Here is a 24961-nt window from a genome sequence, read left to right as displayed (position 1 = left end):
GACTTCTCTACATTGGTTATTCTAGTTAGCCATTCATCAAATCTTTTTTCAAGATTTTTAGTTTCCTTGCGCTGGTTACATCATTCCTCCTTTAGCTCTGAGAAGTTTGATCGACTGAAGCCTTCCTCTCTCAGCTCGTCAAAGTCATTCTCTGTCCAGCTTTGTTCTGTTGCTGGCGATGAGCTGCATTCCTTTGGAGGGGGAGATGCGCTCTGATTTTTTGAATTTCCAGCTTTTCTGCACTGCTTTTTCCCCATCTTTGTGGTTTTATCTGCCTTTGGTCTTTGATGATGGTGACGTACTGATGGGGTTTTGGTGTGGGTGTCCTTTCTGTTTGTTAGTTTTCCTTCTCACAGTCAGGACCCTCAGCTGCAGGTCTGGTAGAGTTTGCTTGAGGTCCACTCCAGACCCTGTTTGCCTGGGTATCAGCAGCAGAAGCTGCAGAAGATAGACTATTGCTGAACAGCGAGTGTTGCTCTCTGATTCTTGCTCTGGAAGCTTCATCTCAGGGATGAACCCAGCCATGTGAGGTGTGAAGTGTCGGTCTGCACTTAGTGGGGGAAGTCTCCCAGTTAGGCTACTCAGGGGTCAGGGACCCACTTGAGCAAGCAGTCTGTCCATTCTCAGATCTTAACCTCCATGCTGGGAGATCCACTGCTCTCTTCAAAGGTGTCAGACAGGGACATTTACCTCTGCCGAGGTTTCTGCTGCTTTTTGTTTAGCTATGCCCTGTCCCCAGAGGTGGAGTCTACAGAGACAGGCAGGCCTCCTCGAAATGGTGATCTCCACCCAATTAGAGCTTCCAGGTGGCTTTGTTTACCTACTTAAGCCTCAGCAATGGTGGGCGCCCCTCCCCCAGCCTTGCTGCCACCTTGCAGTTAGATCTCAGACTGCTGTGCTAGCAATGAGGGAGGCTCCGTGGGTGTGGAACCCTCTGGGCCAGGTGTGGGATATAATCTCCTGGTGTACTGTTTGCTAAGACACTTGGTAAAGTGCAGTATTAGGGTGGGAGTTACCCGATTTTCCAGGTGTTGTGTGTCTCAATTTCCTTTGGCTAGGAAAAGGAATTCCCTTCCCCCTTGTGCTTCCAAGGTGAGGTGATGCCTCACCCTGCTTCAGCTCTCGCTGGTCAGGCTGCACCCACGGACCAGCACCAACTGTCTGATACTGCCCAGTGAGATGAACCCGGTACCTCAGTTGAAAATGCAGAAATCACCTGTCTTCTGTGTCGCTCACACTGGGAGCTGGAGGCTGGAGCTGTTCCTATTCGGCCATCTTGGGCACGCCCCTCAACAGAATTTATTTTCATGAGGTTTTGTTAAGATTGATCATTTTAAAATAATATTTAATTCTTGAAGTCAATAAAATATCTACAGATCTTCTTAAACTTTGCATTGCACCTAAGTATGCAAAAATCACATTTCAGGAAAAGGTCACTCACATTTTGTCCATACAGCACAGTAGGCAAATGTTGCATATATTTGTTTTTCAGCATACTTTTTTGGATGTTGGTCTACATGGAGCATAGTGCACCTTATTTTAGGACCACTGACATGTGATTGACAGAGAGTGAGGAAGCAACAGAAGATTATGTGATATGAAAGCAACTTAAGGATTTTTTTGGAGTATTTAGAAAGCATTTTTTAAAGTTCTTGCTTTTCAAAATGTAATAACAAAGATATGTAGTTAAACAATAATGTGAAAATAGTAAAGTTAACTTATATAATGTGGCCAGTTAAAAGAGATAAAATTGGAGTGATGTACATTCTCTAGGAATAAAAGAGGACAGAAGAAATAGGATGAGACAAAAGAATTTGGAAGAGTCACACAGAAAGGCAAAGATAGAAATATGGGAACAGAGAGTCCGAGTATTAGAGACATGCACAACTTTTGCAGAAGCTTCTTAAAGAAGTCTTTAAATTTCTATATTTTAACATAAAATATTTAAGCACCGGTGTTCTTAAAATTGTATACTTCAACATATTAGAGGGGAGAATAGCTTTCTTTATGCAAAAAATAAATACCTGTATTCCATGGAGGCCAAAAATTGTTTTTTCATTGGATAACCTTGACATCATTTAACCTTTTAGGATATAAAAGATCATGTTTTGGTTTCAAGCTAAAGCCTTAAATCATCTTTTACTGCTTGACCTAGGGATCAGATGGATCAAATGTGAGTCCTACCTTAAAGCAAATAGAGATAACATGTTAGTTTCATTAATTGTGGTGAAAAAAATATAATTTGGTTGTTTGGCATTGTGTAGACAAAGAAGTTGACTAATTTATGAGCTATCTGCTGGCAGTGTTTTCTTGTATCTCAATATTGTCCTGTTAGTGTTAGAGATGGTGTGAATAGCCCTAGGTCCAGCCAATATCTGGCCAACAAGGGATGTGAGTGACTTTCTTTTTCTTTTGGTGATCTTTGTGAATTTATAATTATAGAATCATCCTTTTTGCTTTTAAACACTTGGAGGAGGAGATTCAAAAGAAGAATTTGTGTTAGAAGACTAATTTCCAAGACTTAACTGCTTACTGTATTACTACATATAACTTTAAAATATGTTGAAAGTTTCAGTGAATTAGAATGAATGAAAAGAGAAAAGGAAAGGATAGGATTGTTCATGTGTGCTCATAAATATTCTATCTTTCTTCTTTCTAGTCTGTTATCAGAAGAGTTGCAAAGGGCTCAATCTCTTGAGATTACAAGAATAGTGCCATTTACTATGTCCAATGAACTGTATCTAGCTGAGATTTGAAGTATCTGCAAACCTCACTTAAAAATTTGAGGGGGAATGATTACAGGGAAACACCAATGAAATATGTGATAATTCTTCTTAAGTATAATCAAAGGTGGGTTCATTTCATTTACAGTCACTTCTTTAGTAGGATGGGTGTTATGGGTTACATTGTGTCCCTGAAAAGAAACGTTAAAATCCTAACCTCCCATACGTGTGAATGTGCCCTTGTTTGGAAGTAAGATTTTTGCAGATGCAGTCAAGTTAAGATCATTGGGGTGGGCCCTAACATGACTGGTGTCCTTATGAAAGAGAAATTTTTCACAGACACATAGGGAGAAACTGAAGCAGAGACTGGAAAGATGCACCTACAAGCTGAGGAATGCCAAGGCTTGCTGGCCACCATAGGAAGCTGGCGAGAGGCAAGAAAGGATTCTCTACAGGTGCCAGAGGGAACGAGACTCTGCTGACACCTTCATTTCAGACTTTTAACCCTCCAAAATGGGTGAGACAATCAATTTCTATTGTTTTAGGCCATCCTGTTTGTGGTATATTTTCACTGGGAAAAGTAGTACTGGGGAACTACTACAGTGGTTTTTGTCCAGAAAAATCATTTAAATCCACAATGACTTAAGTCAACTCTGATTTTCCACAGAAATAGGATAACACATTAGTGGTTACATTTCATTATGACCAGTCCAGTTCTTCAGCCGTATGGCTATTCACAGTATTTTTAGTCACCTAACAACTGTAAGTGGTGTCCCTCTGAACCAAATCATGTTTTCTAACATGCTATCCCAAAGGACTGACTTCTGTATTTTTTGAAATCTTTAGGAAAGGAACCCTGCTGAATAGGAGAGAAGCTATGGGGTTATGTTAAAACAATGAGAAGGGCTAGTGGGGGAGGAGGCAGCAGAGAAGGGAACTGAGGAGACCCCTTTACTTGAAGCCAAGGGCATGGAGTATGACTTGTTGTGCTCATTGGGAAGTAGATGGCTTGGATGGTGGACAGTGTCACTTGGTGCCTCTTCTGTGACTGGCAGGAAGTAGGGGCATGAATATCTTTGGTAGAAATCTACTTGGGTGAAATGGTTGCATTTTCATATGAAGTTAGCAGGCAGGGCGCTCTCTCCAGCAAAGGCATGTTCCTGAAAGAGCTATTTTTCTAATTTAGCAGACCCTCGGGGTTTCTGGAGTTAACATTTGCAGTCGGACAATCGAGAGAAGTCTCACGAGTCACTGAATTGAAATAATTGTGCTGAGGCATGCATTTGATCACAGAGGCTGCAAGGTTGGTGTGCAGGAGTGAGTTCTGGGCACAGGAGCCAGCCTAGCAGCCCGTCGGCACCAGCCTCACAGCATAGCTCTGTTGTTCTCAATTTGTCTCCTTATGGACATTTTATCGAGAAATTAGGAACTGAATTCTGAAACCAGGATGGGATGAAACATATTGGAAAGCCGATGCAGTGTTGGCTGCTTGCCACAGTGGTGCGGAGAATATGAGTGTTGGGAGTTCCCCAGGGCCCAGCAGCTGAGAGAGAACAAGATTCAAAGCCAAAAGTCTTAGACATGGGTTCACATTTGCTAGAACCAGCTCTGTGTGACTCTGGGCCAGTCCCAATGCATCTCTCCATCTCAATTTTTTTTCTGTAAGATCTACCCTAGGTATGTATGAGGATCAAGTGAGACAAAACATGTGAAATTACTTTACAAGTGTAAATGTGCGATGCAGATGATACCCCATGAATGCATAGCCCTGAAAATCCACGGGCTGGGAGTTGAATATTGCCTATATTAGAATCTCTGTGTTATGCACCAAGTGAGGAACCTTTTTTGGGGGGAGAGGTGGAGAGGGATTCTAAAAGATCCTCTAAATGGAAGCAGAGTCTATCAGATCTGTCTGCTCTGGGAGTTATTTTTTTAATGCCCTTTGAATGATAAGTTTCTTCACTAACTCTTTCTTTCTTTTATATCTAGACCTGTCTGTCTTAAGGAATCACGTATGGTTTTCTTATGACTAAAGCAAAGGTGGTTATTAATGATGAATATTTTTAAATAAATCATGTGAATTATATGAGAGAAATTGAGAGAGGGTAAAGTAAGGCACCTTTCCAGTGAGGAAATGTATTTTGTCCTTCTCCCTCCACCCTGAATATTTTCAGCAGTGTATTTCCATTTAGAGAGGGACCTATGGGACTGTTATAATTAGATTCCATTGCTGCCAATGGAGACTGGAAGACAAAGGCAGGCGTCTTTCTCCAGACTGTACTGGCCATGGCAGAAACAGTTCACTACTTAGTGATAGCATCAAGCTAATTTGCCTCCCCAGGATTAGACCAGGAAATATCAAAGTCAATTTGCTTTCTCAGTATTATACTGAGAGGCTGTGGCATTTCTCCTGTTCCTGCATTGTGTGAGTCATGTTTGTTAGCAAGAGAAGTCCTTGGTCTTTCTTGAAACTTCTCCTGTTGGCAACACCAGAAAAATGTTGTCACCCCGGATGTGTGTCATCCCTGGTTTCCAGACACTTGTCCTGGGAATGCTTGTTCTGTAAGATGCTTTGCCAATAAAGTGCTTTCAGGTCAGATAAATTTCCTTTCTTAAAAGGTCACAATCCATATTTGCATATCAAAGGCTCTCAGAAGGCCTACAAAAAAGTTTTAATTTTGCTTAACTTAGTGTTTTATTCAGTCATTTGTTTAATGAATATTTTAGAATGTGTCAGGCATTCTGCTAGGTATTAGAATTTAGCTAATAACAAAATAGGAAAAGTCCTTTTCTCATGAAGTTTATGATTGGCAAGGAAAGTCAGGCAATGAACAAATACAAAATATGTTGTATGCTGTCAGATGGTGAGAGATGATAAGAAAAATGGCATAAAGGGTCAGGGCATGGTGATGCGAGGCACTGGCACTCTTAGGTGGTGTGGTCGAAGGTTCTATGTAGAGGTGACATTTAAAAGGACACCAAAAGGAAGTACAGGAGGGAGGCCAGCCTCTATTCTCTGGGGGGAGATCACTGCAACCCAGGAGAACAGCAATTGCAAAGGGCTGGAAGCAGGAAGTGTTTGGTCTCTCAGAGGCCAGTCTGGCTGGCAAGACCAGAGAGGAGGCAGGCGAGGCCTTGTGGGACTGAGGGAATGGGGAGGAGGCCCCTGAAGGTTTTCAGTAGGGGAGTGAGGTTTCCTGCCACACCTTTGGTGAGGTTTTTTTCTGGATGATCTGTGGAAAAGGGACTCTGAGGGTCAAAGGTAGAATAACGAATGCCAAGAGGGAGGTCCTTGTAGTGTTCAGGTGACATGTGATGGTGGCTTAGACCAGGTAATGAGTAGTGGAAGTGGTAAGAAAGTGACAAGTGTTTCCTCAACATATTTGACCATAAATCTTCTTTTTTAGGAAGACTTTAAAATTATTTCCCAGAATGAATTTTGGAAAATACTGTTGTATATAATCAGATGTCAATCATGTATTTCTGTCAGTCATGAAAGTGCCTTTATACCTTCTTCCATGGCACTAATTTATAGTGGATAACAATGTCAGGGAGATAAGACACCAAAAAGCTAAAGGAAGAAATTTAAAATTTTGAGTTTAGGAAATAACACCAAGATTGAGTTACACTACTGGCCCAGAGATATGACAGTTGAAGAAGATATTGGAATCTGTTTTTGTTTTTATTTTTGTTTGTTTTGCATCTAACACAGGTATAGGTTTGCAAAAGCCTCAGTAAACATTTGTGTTTTTAAAAAGTTTCAACATATCCCTATACGCATAGAATTCTTACTATGTCTTTTAATAAGCAAGCCCTTAATCAGTGAATACCTCTACTTGTCTACCTTTTGCCTGGCCAACTCAGTTTAGACCTCACTCCATAATATTGTAATACCACATGCCAGCACGTTGCTCTTATCACATCATAATATAATTGTCTGTTTGTTTGCTGGGTGGTCCTACTAAATGGAAGATATCTTGCTGGCAAGGGTCTGTGCCTTTAATTCCTGTATGTATAGCATGTAAGGATGGTCTACATCCTTCTGTGGAGCAGGTGCAAAGTAGCTGTGTGAAGAATGAGTAAATGAATGAATATCCAGGATTGCCTTGGCTATGAAGAATATGAGATGAGCTAAAACATGGTCCCTTCCCTTATGCAGTTGTAGTCTGATTGGGTGGATGGATGAATTCTGACTTCCCTTGTGACTGTTGCTTTGGAGGCCAGATCAGTTCTCAAACATTGGTGGAATATTCAGTAGTCCACTTACCAAGTGGATTTAAGCCAAGAAGTCCTTGTCCCCCAATATCTAACTTATAAACCCAACTACTAAGCTTGAAATTCCACAATTTACCCATTTTCTTGGACTAAGGAATTAAGAGAGAAATACCTCAGGGAAAGGAGAAGTACTGTAGGAACTTCTTAGCCATTTATTTATATGTTGGATGTGAATTAGTTTAGCAACTCTCTCCCAATGACAATAAAGAGAAGGTTTTATTGGAAAAGAGAGGAGAGAACGCCCATTCTCAGTGGCTACCTAGATCTCTTATGCTACTCTTTCTAATGCACAGATTTGTACTTTTCCTCCCCACAATCACACACACACACACACATACACACACACACACCAGGCTTGTGGCAGCAGGGCCCTGCCTTGAATGGCATTTTCTCAGCACACATCTCTTACGTACCAACAGAACCCTGGGCAGAACACCACATGCTAAGTAAATGAATGCTCCAGTTTTCATGCTTTGCAGATGACTCTGTGGGGACTTGTGCACCACTGAAACACCTTGGTCTCAAAGCTGTGCACCCATTTAGCTATGGAGCACTGGTGGAGGTGTTCAGTAAGTCCCTGATGCCTCCCTTCTAGAGGCCACAAGCAAGGGAAACAATGAGTACAGCATCCCTCCCCATCCCCCATCACCAATGGAATAATGCCCTGGGAGTGGATTTTATCATGGTGTTCAGGAGGTGCTGAGTAAACAAAGACAGCTGCTTTTTATAGCCACCACCCTAAGAACCTTGCAAAATGAAATATTTACTAAGTAAAACACAAAATAGAAAGAGAAAATACAACGTTTCTAGCCAGTAAAGGAAGAACAGTGCAAGCTCTGGGGGCTCTGTTTCCTCCTCTTGTTGACATCTATGAGAGTTTCCTGAGGTCCAGGAAGATGTGTTTTGCTGTTATCAATGTAATAGAAATGAGACTGACTTGATCAATCTGGCTATGCTTTTAAATTGCATTAAAACTCTGCAAGTATGTTAATCACATTGCCCTGATTCCCTCAGAAAAGACAGGCAGACAAGTAGACATTCTTCTTTGAGCTTTCTTTTGCAGGCTAAACCCCAGGGTGTGTAGCTCAGCAACAGCTGTAAACACTGGGGGTGAGCCTTTTCTGAAATAGCATGCTGTGGCTTCATGACTCCCAGCCTATGCTTGCAGGCTAGGGAAAGGCATGACCAACTTATGTTTAATAATCATGTTTCCTTTCAAAATAGGAAATTGCCAGTATTATCACTGCTGACTCATAAATTATAAATTATATTCTTTTATTCTTCTTTAAATTCAAGTAAAGTAGCATTTACCGAATGGGTACCACATACCATGATTTGCCTTTTGATGTTATTTCATCTCAACAACAGCACTGTTATTTCCCATTTTACACTAATGTCACAAAGCTAGTAAGTGGTAAAGGCAGTATGGGAGCCCAAGTGTGTGTCTGACTCATAAACAAGCTCACTGTTTATGTCTATTAAATTAGGTCATTTTAATATGTCTGGGACACCTGTTTACTCAAGGGATGTTGTAGAGTTTCTGTATAAATATAGGAACAATTATGCATTGGTCCCACTGAGGTAGTATCTGGATGGAGTGACTGCTTTTAGTTTTCCATCTTTGAGTCTGAGTAATTGCTTGACACCAGTATTTGGCTCTACAGCCAAGTTTTAAATATGCAATACAGGAATATCTAATTTATAGATTTTCTTTTTCTTCTACTTTTAGTGATAGGCATACAAGGGAAAGAGAAACTAGTCTTATTTTGTAATAGCTCTGGTGAGAGATTGAGTGAACGTGGAGGTGAAGAAGGGTTGTTGATCATAGATACTTATCAAGCACCTACCAGGTACAATGAAGAGCTGAATTTTTCTCTTTGACTGCTCTGTCTGCACTGCGGAACTTTCCCTCTGACTGTCCTCCTCCTTCCTCAAACCTGTCTTTAATGACATTTAATAAATGCTACCTTTTTCAAAGATGCCATGCTCATTATACGGTGATTGTAATCAGAATAAAAAGGATAACAAATGTGAAAGAGCAAGGATAATGAGAGTTAATAAAAGAAAAGGAGGCATTGCCAATATCTAGGTAAATAGGATTTTAAAAGAGCTCCTTGTTTTATGCTCCACTAGGGTACGTTCTTCTAGATCTTGTCACCTCCCCCTACTCTAAACCCATCTTTCTTAGAGAACCCAAGGCCCTTACTGTAGCTCTCAAAAGTCCTGGGTAATATGTCCCAGCCACTTCCCTTGACCCCCTCTCCCTGGCTCTGCTCAGCCAGCTGGCCACATTGCCATTCTCTGCCTGAGCCCCTTTGCTCTTGCTGTCTTCCATGTCTGGAAATCTCTGAGCCTCTGGGTAGCAGCATGGCCCATGCCCTAGCCTTAATCGGGCTTCTCTTTAAATTTCCTCTGCTCAGAGTCTCCTACCTTGGCTGCTCTTCCTAGAAGAGCAGCACCTCCCACACTCTCTAACCCTGCACCATCCAATAGAGTAGCTGCCAGCCATGTGTGGTCATTTAAATTTAAATTATCATATTTTTATTGGACAGTCAGATACAGAATTTCCACCATTGTGAATGTTCTATGGGACGGAGCTGCTCTAACCCCTTACCCTGTCTTATTTTTATTTGTGGCACTCACCACTACATGGAGTTACATTTCTTTGTTTTGCTATCTGACTTGCCTCAAGAAAGAAAGCTTCCTATAATCAGGGACTTCGTGTGTTTTGTTCAGTCTCTGACTTTTAGCTCCCAGAAGAGTTCCCACTGCATCACAGGTGCAGAATAAATACTTCCTGAATGAGTGATTGGATCTTTTAAACCCAGAAAAGGAAAGCAGAATTGTTGGGGGAAGTCCTCCTCCCACTTCTGCTCTTCCCAGTTCCCACTGCTTTCCCTAAGCCTTGCCTTCTGGGAAGGAATTCAGGTCCTGACTTTGTTTCTCTTTGAGTTTCCCTTATGTAAGTTCCAGTGAAAGAGGCATAACTGACCACATTGACTTTGAGTAGTCATTATCACATTCACAGATGGTCCCTTTCAAGTCTGGTGGTGCCTGTTTAATTCAGGGAAAACCATCTGCCAGAATGTCTTTGGCCACTGGATGGGAGAGAATGTCTCACTGTTACTTAGGAGCAGGAATTGCGTACGACAGTGTGGTAGCTGATTATGCTTCATAATGCAGGTTGTTTTGATGCTCCTTGGGCATCTGGTTTCCCCCAAAGAGCTATGAGATCCTGGTAACTACTTAGGGACAGGAATCCAGGAGTATTGCACTCCTTCTGAGCTCAAATGAAGACACTCTGGGTGCACTTGCCAGCTCTTCCTGAAAGTTGCTCCTGTACATACTTTACCCAAGATGGGTCCAGGTCTACAGAAGGATATGGAGAGGAAAAGTGAGCTAGGACTGTCAGCATGGTTCAGAGCTTTGTCTTTCTGAATTATCCTCAAGCAAGTCTGACCCTTATTTGTAGTGTATCCACTCTGTTCCACAAATGGAATTCAGTGAGTTGCTCTCCATGAATCCTGATGTTTTACTGCAGAAGACAGCACATTTCCTGACCCATCCAATGGATCTGGCAGAAACTAGTTTGTGGCCAATTATATATCATGGTTTTGAGAAAACTATATGCAAATATAAAATGAATTTTAAAATGTTTAAATATATATTTTCTATATATAGGTATGTATCTTGTTCATTAAATAACTGGCACTGTAAGAAGAAAGCATCTAAACTTCACTGAGCTACATAAAAGAAAGCTTGAATAATAGATGTCTTTCTAAATGAGATGAGTCTTTCAGTTCTGCAATTAACTTATAAACTTAGCAAAATCCTAATGAAATGTTTCTTTGAAAAGTAGCTAGGCAATTCTAAAGTTTATGTGGAGGAAAAAGTAGATGAGAGTAATCAATAAATACTTGCAGAAGATGAAGCATGAAGGATACATGCACTGAGATTAAAACATGTAACAAAGTGATAAAAATTAAAGCTAAATGGTATAAAGGCAACAGAAGAATAAAAAACTGAGCAGATACTAATAAATATAGGAATTTTTTATCTTATAAAACAGGCATTTTAGTAACTATTTCGGGATATTTGGTTTTTTTTTTTAAATCCCTTCCTCATATAACAAAAAAGTTCCAGAACAAAACATTAAACAATAAAAGTTAATTAGAACAAATATAGATGGATGTTTTGGAAGTTCAGGAGGGCCTTGATAAAATTACAACAAAGCAGAAAACATGAACAAAGAAACCTTTAAATAGACTATATGAAAATTGTTTAATAGCTTTTCACAGTGAAAAACACTGTACATAAGGCCACCTGAGAAACAATTTACAACATATATGACCAAAGACTTTATATCCTTCCTATATGAAGGGCTCTTAAAATTCAACAAGAAAAGGATCTTGTATTAATTTCCTGTGGCTACCTAACAATTTACCACAAACTGGATGACTTAAAATATAGAAATCTATTATCTCTCAGTTCTGGAGGTCAGAGTCCCAAACTAAGAGGTGAGCAGAGCTGCACTCTCTCTAAGGAGACTCCCTCCTTGCTCTTCTAGCTTCTGGGGATTCCAGGTGCTCCTTGGCCTGTGGCTGTGTAACTCTAATTTCTGCCTCCATCTTCACATGGCCTTCTCCTTTTGTCTCTGTGTCTTGTCTCTTCTGTCTAAGGATGCTTGTCACTGGATTTAGGGCCCACCTGAATAATCTAGGATGATTTCATCTCACGATCCTTAACATATTTACATCTTTTTCCATATAAGGTCACATTCACAGGTTCTGGAGGTTTTAAATTATTACTTTCCCCCAATTTTATTGTGATAAAATAACATCACATAAAATTTACCACTTAACCATTTTTAAGTGTACAGGTAGTGCTATTGAATGTGTTCATAATGTGCAACCAACACTACCATTCATCTCCATCACTCTTTTCATCTTGTAAAACTGAAACTCCCAGTCCATTAAATGAAAACTCCCCGTTCCCCACTTCTCCCAGACCCTGGCAACCACCATTCTATATCCTGTCTCTATTATTTTGACTGGTCTAAGGATCTCATAATAGAATCATACAGTATTTGTCTTTTTTGTGGCTGGCTTATTTCATTTAGCATAATATCCTCAAGATTCATCTATATTACAGCATGTTTCAGAATTTCCTTCCTTTTAAGGCTGAATAATATTCCCTTGTCTGTGTACACCACATTTTGCCTATCCATTCATCAGTCAATGGGCCAGTGGGTTGCTTCCTTGATTGAGCTACTGTGAATAACACTATTAGGATCATAGATGTATAAATATCTTCTCTAGAATCTGCTCTCCATTCTTTTGTGTCTATACCCAGAAGTGGAATTGCTAGATCATATGGTAATTCTATTTTTATGTTTTTAGGAACTGCCACACTATTTTTCACAGAGGCTGTACCATTTTATATTCCCACCAACAGTGCACAGTGGCTCCACATCCTTGCCAACACTTGTTATTTTGTTTGTTTGATTTTTGCTAGTAGCCATCCAAATTGGTATGCGTTGGTCCAGTTCTTTTTAAAATAAGCCTGCTTTGGTTTTGTAACCAGAAAGAAAGATTCTATACTAAATTGAAATCAAGTATTTCTTCAAAGAAGGATACTGCCCACTTTGACTCACTTGAGGATATTTCTGGGACCTTCACAAAAGTTTATGTTTGCAAACAGGTTTCTCATTTGTGTGAGCCCTTTAGATTTCACTAATCTGGGGTTTGTAGAGATTTGGACAACTGCTGAGGTCAAGTTTACCCTGGTTTATGAGACCTATTCTTCACAGAGCAAATTAACTGTGTCAAAATTGCATAAAAATGAATGTTAATATACTTAAAATTAAACTTTCCAGACTCTTTGAATGACTTATTACTTTAAAAATACACAGATATGCTGAATACTTTCTATTTTTATAGCAAGTCTATTTAAAAATCACAAGCAATTACATCTGGAAAACTTAGTTTCAGTTTTTGATACACTTAAAAGAAATACTGTACTTTATTTTAGAAATATTATTTTAATGTAGATTTTCTGCCTTTTATCCTGCTTGCTTCGATTAATTCTAATTAGTGTTATAGTATTTTATAATAGAGACTTTAGAATTTAAGGGATTTTAGTGTTCATCTTAATACAGTATTTCCATAAAGTGTATAATGAGAACTGCTCACTGGTGTCATGTTGAGGGTGGGGAATTCTGTTATTAGGAAAGTTTGGAAATAATTGGGTAACAAATTTAAGCAAGGTTCTTTATAACAGGCTTTGTACTGTAACCCTCCTACTCGTACTCCACATGAAGTAAGTGTGAGACAGAAACTTCCAAAATGTATATGCCCATACAACTTTGTCCTCTCAGAGCACCTTATAGGACCACATGTTGCAGATTGCACCTTGGGGAACTTCTGATCCAGATAAATTGCCTGGTAAAGAAAGTGGAGGAACTAAGAGTTGGCCCGTTATGGTGCTTGAGTCCTAATTTAATAACATTGCTTTAAGGCCAGATGCAGTGGCTCACACCTGTAATCCCAGCACTTTGGGAGGCTGAGGTAGGAGGACTGCTTGAGCACAGGAGTTCTAGATCAGCCTGGGAAACATAAAAAGACTTCATCTCTACAAAAAATAAAACATTAGCCTGGCATGGTGGTGCACACCTGTAGTCCCAGTTACTCGGGAGGCTGAGGTGGAGGACCGCTTGAGCCTGGGAAGTTGAGGCTGCAGTGAGTCATGACCACACCACTGCACTCCAGCCTGGGTGGGAGAGTGAGGCTCTGTCTCAAAAAACAAACAAACAAAATACCCAATAACATTACTTTATGCTGTTTTATTTTACTGCTTTCAGAAAAGTTTCCTGCTTTCAGGAAAGTTACACTCTAATAGGGAAGACCATCACATATATTGATGAGCATAATGGAAAACGTGATTGAATGCCAGGAGGAAACCAGCTACACTTAGCTTGCAAGATGTGATTAGGCTAAGCAATAAAGAAAGAAATTCATTTCATGGAAGAGGTGATTTTTGAACTGTACCTTAAAGAATGAGAATGTATGCATACAGGTAGTTTAGAGGGTTGGAGGGCAAGAGGTGTCTTTAAATAATAAACACTTAATGTCAGAGATTTGGACAGGCTGGGATGATGGGTCAGTTTCTATTTCTTCATCTCAAAGATGTGCTCAGTGGAAAGCTTCATGGAAAGCTCCCCGCTCAACCCCACCCCACTCCAGAAGGAGTCCTGTGTAGCCCAGCATGCCTGACTTGGGAGGGAGGTGTGGCATCAGGGATAAAATTGGATGCAGTTGTCCAATCAGCTGGCAAGTAGTTCACGATTTGTCTTCTGTGTCGAATATCTCCTCTAGATCCAAGCTTAAGAGAGGAAGAGGGATGTTATGAGCCCCTCTGCCCAATCCCAGCACACTACATATCTGCAAGTACTTTAGAAGAGCCTGAGTCTACTGGCATGGGGCCTGTCTTCTACACACCTATGCTGTTTCAGATCCCTATTTCCATCACAGGCTCCCATTTCCACGAAAATGTAGCAGATGTAGTTGGTATGTGGTTGGGCTCTGGCGTAGCATTGCATAGGGTCGTATTATTCCTGGGCAGGTTTCAGTTTTCTTATCTGTGAAGTAGGGATTTTAAAAGTACCTACCCCATACAATGTTTGTGAGCATTATTGTGTGATAATGCATCTGAAGTGAGTGGCACATGGCTGACATAATAACAGATTAGCCATTATTATTGCTATCATTACTCTATCAGCGCACAATGGCTTTAAATCTGCATAAATACGGTTCTTAGAAGAATGGACTCTCCCAGCATCCAGAAGATTCTAGAACATTTGGGGGAGAAGGAGCTATCCAAGATCTTTAGATTGATGGTGGTGATGAGAAGTAAAGCAAAGACTGCATGTTTGGGTGGTGTGGGGAAACACTAAGAGAAACATCTGTGTGTTGGGGTTGGGTAGGGTGGCAGCTTGTGTAGGAAAGTTTTGAAATAGTATATAGTGGTATTGAATATGTGTGTTTGTCATGAACCATCAAAGGAGAAAAAAAAATAAAAATAAAAACTGTGTTTTGCCAGAGTAATGCTTATGTGTATATTCTTTATATTTTACATATTTGTGCAAAATATCATGCACAATAATCGTGCATGTCATTGACTATATCAGATTCACTTTGCTGTGAACATTGTTTGGTTTAACAGCCACGTCTATAAAGGCTGTTTTTAATCGGCTATGTATCCTGCAGCTTAGCATGATAAGTACGGGATCTAAACAGATATTTATCAAGTGCTTATTACAGGAGATACTGTTAATGCCCTGGGTCCCTGGACCCCTTTTATCGTCCTGTGCTCTCCCCACCTGGCTTCAGTGTGCCTTTGCTTTCCTTGGCCAGCACCTGTAGCTCTTCAGAGGACTGCCCTCAGGCTACTGGAACTGCCTTGCCTTTTGGTGCAGAGAACAGGAAGCTCCTACATACCATCATTGCCCCCCAGGAGCCCTCAGCCAATAGTTGGCATGGGGTTATGAAAGCCCAGCACCTTTGCCTGAGTGGGGAAAACTTCCGAGGCATAATTTGTACTCCAGAGCTTGCTCAGAGCTTGCTCTGAGGCATAATTTGTACTCCTGAAGCTTGCTCTATGGTATAATACCTAAAATTGCAGCCCTGCTTCCATTGCCCCCTCCCCACCCTGCTCCCTGACTCCCTTACTCTTTAATAAGTGATTTGCAGCTGACTCCTTATGGCTAGGTGTGTTCCTGGGGAAACTGAATTGAAACCACTGAATATGTGTCAGATTCTGTCCTAAAACTGGTATAAACAACTCATTTAATCCTCACAGCACTGGAAGGTGGTTATTATTACCCTTATTTCATGGAAAAGGAAACTGACTTGAGTAAACGAGGAGCATCATGTACTTAATCAGAGGCTGTTAAGAGTGTCATTGCTTTGCCTACTTTCCGGCTGTCCTGGCCCACAGATGTCTTATTTAACAGGGTTACGTTATCTTTTGAAGTACAGCCACCATCCTAGGGTAGTTTATTGGAACAAACAAGACCACATTTTAAAATTATTACCCATATAAAGCTCATCACTGATTAAAGGCCTCACAGCAATTCTCTTTACTTCAGGATGTAAAAGACAATTTAGAGAAGCAGGTATAAAACCATTCTAGTGTAGGAAAAAAAGTTACTGAAATACTGAAATGACCAGGAAGAAGGCCACCTCATTTAATGAGACCTCAGTGAGACCACTGTGTGAGGCAGATGAACATAAGGGGCAAGGCTTTGGGGTCAGACACATCTGAGCTTGAGTCCAGCATCTCCTCTAACAAGCTTTGTGACTTTGGGCTATTTAATCTCTCTAAGCCTTAATTTTTTCATCTGTAAAATGGAGAACTATAATATCTGTTTTGTAGGATTGAAGTAAAGATTAAATAAAAGAATAAAAGCATGTACAGGAAGTTTTTAGCACAATGCCTCACACATAGTAAGCACCAAATCAAGGTGGTTAGTTTTGTTTCTCATTGAAACAAAGTCCGACATATATTATGCGGTGAAACTCCGTAATTTATTCGAGAAACAAAAGTAAACATTGATGATACTATAAACAGCTGCTCACGGACCTACTTATAGGCCACACCTGGTGTGTAAGCCCCACCCTTGAGAATTGCTGCTTTAATTCAAGCATGACCTTCCCATGTAGATATCAATCTGCCTTTTTCCTGGGAATATCTGGAATGAGCCAAACTTTTTACATTTTTCCATTTACCAGAGAGAGATAATAGCCATAGAATTATAACTCTGCCCCTGAATCATCTGCCCCCAGCCAATCATCCTGCACATATTCCAAGATGGCTTTACAAAGATAGTACAAACCTGAGGTTTTGGTTTAACTCTGTATTTTGAAATCACTGTAGATTCACATGTAGTTGTAAGGAATAATTCAGAGAGACCCCTGTACCCTTCACCAGCTTACCCCAAAGGCGACATCTACAAACATCTAATTTTATATAGCATTTTTGAATAAGTGTTCATATTTCTCTTTTATGAAAGAGCACAGAAAAGTCCTCTTTGCTTTAGTAAGACTACAGACTAAAGAACAAGTCTCTTCCCTCAAGGAACTTACCTGAGCTTCAATTTGGGGGATGAGAAATCTTGACAGACAAAAAGAGAACTTATATGTGCACATTGCTTTGTTCTGTCCCAGAATTAAAACAAAGATTTCTGTAAGAATTTTTTCAAAATTTGAATGTTTAATTGTAAAATTTTTATTTTATTTTATTTCTCATTGCTCAAGTGCTTAGATTACTTAGGGGGTTAGAATTGTCCACTTTTCCAGTCATAACCATGACATGTGAGATATCATACCTCTTGCCTCTTACAGAGGTGGCTCCTATACAAGGACCTCTTTAGGGATGAAAACCCTGTAAAGCATGTGGTAAGGATACCTGTGGCTGAGGACAAAAGCAAAAAAGCCATACGTAGTCAGTTGATGTACAATTTCTTAGAAACAGCTATGGCAGAAGCTTTCCATTGTGAAAGGCACTGGGGTGGTGCCGTAGGGTTGTTCAGACTTCGCTTCCAACTAAGCGGTCTTTGGAGCTCACTTAATGGTGTTTCTGGGGCTGATTGGGTACAGGAAGCAGCTGGTGTGCAGTGTCTGATGTGATCATCCGTTCAATGGATATGATGGCAGTTTATTTTATTTATAGTGAGAAATATTCTGATTTTCTGTTAATTTTTAAAGTAGGAAATGTCTCTCAATTTCGTCATTGTCCTGCCTGCCCCTTTTCCCTGACTTCTTGAGTTTCTGAGCACCCCATCCTCAGCCTCCTTTGTTACCACCTTTCCATTTTTTCTTACTATTTTCATGGATTCTTCCATCTCTCTCTTCCTCCCTTTCTCTTCCTCTCAGTTCTTAAAAAAAAAAAAAAAGGGAAGACAAACAGAAAAATCGTTTACTAAAACATTTGGTTGAAAACCTTGCAATCATATGTTTATTTTAATTTCATTTTATCATCTTCCCAAATGCAGGTCTGTGAGAGTCATACTCCTGTTTTGCCTACTGGGCATTTGTAGGTATTCAGTGGGAATGAAGCAAGGTCCATTTATAAACAAACATCTGTTTGTCTTTATTGCTGGGTCTGATTGTGGCATTTGGATGAGTAGTTAAATGTATGTTAGTTAAAGCCACTTTAAATATTTTAAACTAGGTACAAAATGAAAAAGTAGAAATGACAATTATATAAATCAATGTTTGGAATGCTGCCGTAGCTTAAGGCTTGGGGAGTTAATGATGGGGGAGAAAGACTGTTTTAACCTCTGTATCATCTGTGTACAAGGATGAACCTGACGATGACTCACATGAGCCACCAGAAGAGGCAGCTGAGTGGACAAATGGAATACAAGTTACCAAGAGGTCAGCCTGAATTTAAGGAACCAAGGCATGAGGGGGCTATCAGTGAAAAAGAAAACCAAATAACAGGTCATGGAAGGTCCAGACTTTACTACCAAAACAGCAGCTAACCAGAGTGGCAGTTGGAGGAGGTGGGAGGGAGAGAGACAGTGTGTGTGTGGTGGGTATCCAGAGATGAAGAAAATAGAAGTGGGGTTGTGGAGGTACATGGTGTGGAGCTTACCTGTCCCTGATGGCCTGGGGGTAGTTTCTGAAAGGGCAGACTCCTCCCACCGAACAAGCCATATGTTCTAATTCAATATCAAATGCATCCGTAAAATCATTTGATGAACTGTGACGATCCTATGGATATGACATTATACTAGGGGAATATACTCCTTGTCTGTTTGGGGTGCCATGTGAGTCTCTGTTATCATTTTTTGGAAGAAAATACAATATTAAGTATGGGGGAAATCCAATTTTACAAACATAGCTATAGTTTGATAGTAATTGTATATGGGGCTGCTTGCTTTTCAATGTGAGGAAATAGGCCCAGTAGGATTCTTCTAATACTCTGGTTTTGCCTTTGCAATATTTGTTTGTGTCTGTAAGCAATACTGTTTTTCTCAGTCAAGGTGTATGCTTATAGCAATTTCAAAATGTGTTGGGTGTACTTTGAAAGATGCAAAATGCTCTGTTTTATTCTCAGGAGAATTCCTGTGTACTGTTACCCTGGGGATAGAATTCCTTAAAACAAAACAATAATGATAGCAGCGAAAACCCTAAATACTCCAAGTGACGTTCACACTTAAGCAGAGAAGCAGCATAGGGTGTACATGTGTATACAGTGAGATTAAAAAAAAAAAAAGAAAAGAAAAACTAATTCTGTGTTGTAGTTTGTGGGGCAATGAAAAGAGGCCAAGAAATAGATGGAAGAAAAATATATGTAAAAGAATAATGAATATCTCCTCTGTTTCTTCTTTTGCAGTTCTGTTTTGAACTCAAAGTGGATGATGCTATCAGAGCTGAACCACTGAGGCTGTGAAAAATTCCCATCTTCTCATTGGCTATCAGTCGAGAAAAGATGGAAGACTCTTACAAGGATAGGACTTCACTGATGAAGGGTGCCAAGGACATTGCCAGAGAAGTGAAAAAACAAACAGTAAAGAAGGTGAATCAAGCCGTGGACCGAGCCCAGGATGAATACACCCAGAGGTCTTACAGTCGGTTCCAAGATGAAGAAGACGATGATGACTACTACCCGGCTGGAGAAACCTATAATGGGGAGGCCAACGATGATGAAGGTTCAAGTGAAGCCACTGAGGGCCATGATGAAGATGATGAGATCTATGAGGGGGAGTATCAGGGCATCCCCAGTATGAACCAAGCAAAGGACAGCATCGTGTCAGTGGGGCAGCCCAAGGGCGATGAGTACAAGGACCGGCAGGAGCTGGAATCAGAAAGGAGAGCTGACGAGGAAGAGCTAGCTCAGCAGTATGAGCTGATAATCCAAGAATGCGGTCATGGTCGTTTTCAATGGGCCCTTTTCTTCGTCCTGGGCATGGCTCTTATGGCAGATGGTGTAGAGGTGTTTGTCGTTGGCTTCGTGTTACCCAGTGCTGAGACAGACCTCTGCATCCCAAATTCAGGATCTGGATGGCTAGGTGAGTGTGTGGTATCCATGAGACCAACTCTGAAACTGGCTTATTTGTTAAGCACAGTTATCAACATAGAGAATAAATGCTTTTCATCTAGAGCACTGCATTTTTTCTAACAAATTTTTTATTACAAAAACTTTTAAGCATACAAAAGAATAAAAATAATTGTACAGTGAACACCTGTGTATACCTACCACCTAGGTTCTATAGTTAACATTTACTATATTTTCTTTATCATCTGTCCATCAACCCAATTTATTTTTATGCATTTCAAAGTAAGTTATAGTATGCTTTAACTTATATTTTTGTCATAGTTGCATTGATTTCTCCTTTATTAAATTCCAAAGCTACTCTCTTGGAAGTTAGTAATGCTGTTATATTTAACAGTTTTCTAAATACAGAGATTAGTTCTGTAAAACTCTGACAAATGTGATTTCAAATGTCAAATTTTATGTGTAATACAGTAGTTTATTTTAGGAACTTGATAACTTTAATTTTTTCTATGATCTATGTGTATGTTTGCTTAGATTTTCAACTAGCCTTATTCATATAATTTTCTATAGGTGATTTTTAAATCTTTTTCAAGGTGTGTAACTTTGTGTCCAAACTAGAAAAACTTCTTTATATTATTTTAAATCATATAAGTATTTAAATGTGTGTGTTAATAATATAACCTCTCTATAAAATATCTATACAGCAGATTTTATTTTTGTTTTGAAGTTACCATGCACTCAGGTTTATGTTTTTACAAAGCTTTAGTTAACACTCTCTGAGTTTGTGCAAGGGAAAATAAGTAGGCAAGAAGCAAGCATGCAGTGAAATATCCTTCCAGCAGTTTAAGGATCCACAGCAAACACTTGGTGTATAAAATCAGGAGGATTTCCAAACTGCTTTTGCAAATCCTGCCTCAGAAAACACATTTATGTGCATATTAAATCTTTATGTGTTTCAGAGTCTATGAAAGAAAGTAAGAATACTTTGTATCTACATTTCCAAGGGATTTCTTTAAAGTTTCAAAAACAAAAGTATACAATTATTTTTGTGGAAACCTAGTAACTTTATTAAGTAATGTTGTTATCACTGATGCTGAGAAATTTTCTGGGTGATTAAAATTAAATGCCATATCCTAACTTGCTCTATGACAACACAAGAGAGATAATCATGAATGAGAAAACAATATACATCTTTTTATTCCTTTAACACTTGTTTCTTTTATATGACCCACTCCTAGTATTCGTTTCTTTATGCTTAGCTAAAAGAAATGGATCCATGAAAGTAGATTGTGTAGGTTGAAGGGGTGGAAGTCAGGAGCATATTTTGCATATTTTGCTGGTACACTCATTTGTGTATTCCACTATCAAATGCAGACATCACCACGCTTCAGAGGAGGGTCTTTGGTCATTCATCAAATTGATCATCTCAGCAGATTGGTTTTGTGTGTAGCACTGTATTGCATTTTTGTTTTTTTCTTTTGGTGAGCATGTGTATCCAACTGTAAGCCTAGACATCAAAATATGTATTGAGATTTTGCTAAAGGAATATATCAGCAGAATGTGTAAAGAAGATACACCCTTAGAAATATACCCACATAAATATTTAATAATTGCCAGCTTAAATTTAGAATAAAAAATATTTTAATGTTATGATCCTACCATTTATACTGGAAACACTACAGAAAAATCTAAGCCCAACTTGCCCTGTGCCTTTATCTTCCTGGTGCTGTATGAAAGCACAGTGTGACATATGGTTCTCTTATCAAACCATCCTCCAAACCCAGAAACCCTGGTGAAGTTACCTACCCCTGGGTGGCATTTAGAAGTGTAGATAATGCTGCAGAACAATTGGAGCACAGATATTCTCATCTGCCCAGAAATGTTGCCTGCTTTAGTGAATTAAAATGTGTCCCCAGGAGTGTATAGTTTCACTCAGTGTTGTGAGTCCCCAACAGGAGCATTTTAATGCTTTCATAACTGTGCCTTCCAGACTTGCATTTCAATTATTTTGCCATAGTGTTTTCACTCATAATTGCATTCTAACAGAGTCTTTTTAGACAAGCAGTTAAATTGTTTTGCCATTTTCATTTCATCGAATAATAACTTTGTAATATAATTACCACACTAAGTCATAGCAATAGGATCAAAATGCAAGAAAGCAGGATGCATGGCCCATGTTTGGTGGCATTTTGAGGATATAGATTTGCAAAATAATTTCTCATTTGCTACTAAGCATTGTGTCATTTTCCTCAAGGAAGACCAGGAACAAAAATACAACCCAATTTATGTTTTAATTATTTGAGAGATTGAGCCTCTCTTTGTGTTTGCTAAAAGATTGACTTAAAGGTATCTAAGGGCATACAGTGTGTGTATATCTGTGTGTGGTCTGTGTGTATATATAACATTGTTAATTGGGCCAGAATAAGTTAGAGTAAATATTTAATTATCAAATGATCTGCTCTTTGGAAGAACAAGGGCAGTCACTTAAAGATAGTCTGTTCTCTATTGCCAAAGTCTATTTATTAAGCACTTACTGTGTGTAAAGCACAGTATTGTCACAAGGATAATAAGACAAAAGAGAGAGACAAGATTTCTCTATCCAAGGAAGTTATAGTCTAGTGTGGAGAAATCACAAATGGGTAGATTGCCAGTCTAGATACCAAGTATCAGTGGCCATAAGACAAGGGTAAATAAAGAGACTTCAAGCAGGGAGAACATGTTACAGGGTAAAGCCCTGACTAAAGCAGTGGAGAGAAGGAATGGATTTCAGAGCTACTCCAGAGGTAGAGTCAGCAAGGATTTGCTCATTGATTAGCTTCGAGTGGGGAGGAAGGGACCAATTCATGAAAAAATGGCAATTCATTAAATTAGGTAAGGCAGAATATAGATTTTAGCAGGAGGGAGAAAGATGAAAATGTTTAGTTTGAGACCCTCTCATTTTGAGGTCATTGTGGACAAAGAGGAGTGCCAATGGACTATTCCCCATTCAAGCTGAAATGCCCAGAGATTTGGAAGCCATGTTGTTTAAGACAACATTGCCAATGACCTTAATGGGGGAGAGAATGGTTTCCTGCTAAATACTATTTATGGGGCTGGTGGTGGAGGAGGAATCATTAAGGAGGTAGAGGAGACGCCAGAGAAAGGAGCAGCCAGGAGAAAGGGGAGGTCTTGAACTTGCTGGAAGAAGGAAGGGATGTATAGCTTTCAGGTGCCACAGTCTTGCAGTAGAGCCTGGCAATTAAGAGTTATTGGCTGCTGCAAACAGCTCTTAAGATGAACACAGTGAGTGCAGTAAACACAATGAGCCAGACTAGGAAGTTTTTAAGCCTTCATATTGAATGAAGTGAAAATGTGTCCTCCAGATTTCCAGCCCCCGGTCACAAGGTGGGGTTTTCCAGGACATCAGGCCTTCTCCCTTCCCATTTGCTGTGGCTTACAGTGGATGCTGTGGAAGTGGGCCTGCTGACTTAGCTCCTGTCCACTGGTTGTTGAGGAGGGCAAGTATGGTTCTGAGATTAGCCCTAGGCAGGAAAGATGTGCAACCATTTTCAGCTCAGCCCTACCCTGACTCTAGCCCATTAGAGCAGAACAAGCAGTATGCTGGCACCTCTTCCCTTGCATCAGAGGGACTGGCCTCCCGCTCACTGGTTTATTTTCTCCTAAGACCCAGCCAGTGAAGCAGAGAAAATGATCATTATTGGTTCAACTGCTTTATTGCTGAGGGTTACAAAGATGAGCGATATTTAAGAACTAAAATATTATCACAGCCAAGTGTTGACTAATACAAAATAGATGCAAAGCAACATATTCTAACCCAAAATGTGCTTTTATAACTAAACCTGAACTGATTAATAGTGAAACATCCTGTGTTTCTTTTATCCTTTTCAAGGCAAATATCAACTGCTACCCCTAATTCCCATATGCATTGGTAGTTTTCAGGACAGGAGTTTTAGCAGCGTAACTGAGACAGGGCCAGATTGCTTTGGGAAGAAATATGAATGTTGTTCAGAAAAATGGAGACAGCAAGAACATTTCATTTGATAAGCATTAATTGAGTACCAACTCTGAGCCAGGTACCTGGCAAGGTACATTGAGAGGATATTCTGATTAGTATGTTGTGACCTTGTCATTCAGGAACTTTATTTTTATTTATTTATGTATTTATTAACAATGTGACAGATACACTTGTGATAAATTTTAGTGCTTTATGTTTTTTGTTTTTTCTATGACAAAGATACTGAATAAAATGCTGTAGGATTGCAGAGGAAGGAACTACCAGGTTTGCCTTTGGGAACTGATGAAAATTCATCTAGGAATTGACTTTTAAACAGGGTTTTGAACCATGGCACGCGTATACCTATGTCACAAACCTTCACATTCTGCACATGTATCCCAGAACTTAAAATAAAAAATATACAAGATGGCCGAATAGGAACAGCTCCAGTCTCCAACTCCCGCGCGAGTGACACAGAAGACCGGTGATTTCTGCATTTTCAACTGAGGTACTGGGGTCATCTCACTAGGGAGTGCCGGACAATTGGTGCTGGTCCGCTGCTGCAGCCTGACCAGCGAGAGCTGAAGTAGGGCGAGGCATCGCCTCACCTGGGAAGCGCAAGGGGGAAGGGAATCCCTTTTCCTAGCCAGGGGAACTGAGACACACAACACCTGGAAAATCGGGTAACTCCCACCCCAATAATGCGCTTTAAGCAAATGGGCACACCAGGAAAATATATCCCTCACTGGGGATATATATCCCACTGGGGATATATATTCCCCACTGGGAAAATATATCCCACCCTGGCCGGGAGGGTCCCACGCCCACGGAGCCTCCCCCATTGCTAACACAGCAGTCTGCGGAGCTCTAACTGCAAGGCAGCAGCGAGGCTGGGGGAGGGGCGCCC

General features: G+C 40.0%; 1 protein-coding gene across 2 annotated transcripts in view; it reads left to right on the top strand.

Annotated features, from left to right (window-relative positions):
* Window positions 1–24961, top strand: part of SV2C (synaptic vesicle glycoprotein 2C) — a 280355-nt gene that overhangs the window by 30881 nt on the left and 224513 nt on the right. For both annotated transcript variants that reach the window (XM_011959231.1, XM_011959230.1), the window contains exon 2: window positions 19398–20073. In XM_011959231.1, coding sequence (XP_011814621.1) covers window positions 19494–20073 — 580 coding nt within the window. In that variant the 5' untranslated portion in view covers window positions 19398–19493. The remainder of the gene's footprint in view (window positions 1–19397; window positions 20074–24961) is intronic.

This window comes from Colobus angolensis, unplaced genomic scaffold, assembly GCF_000951035.1.
Source record: "Colobus angolensis palliatus isolate OR3802 unplaced genomic scaffold, Cang.pa_1.0 Scaffold49, whole genome shotgun sequence".
NCBI classification, from domain to species: domain Eukaryota; kingdom Metazoa; phylum Chordata; class Mammalia; order Primates; family Cercopithecidae; genus Colobus; species Colobus angolensis.
Note: the sequence above shows the minus strand (reverse complement) of the source record. Positions and strands in the feature narration are given on the sequence as shown.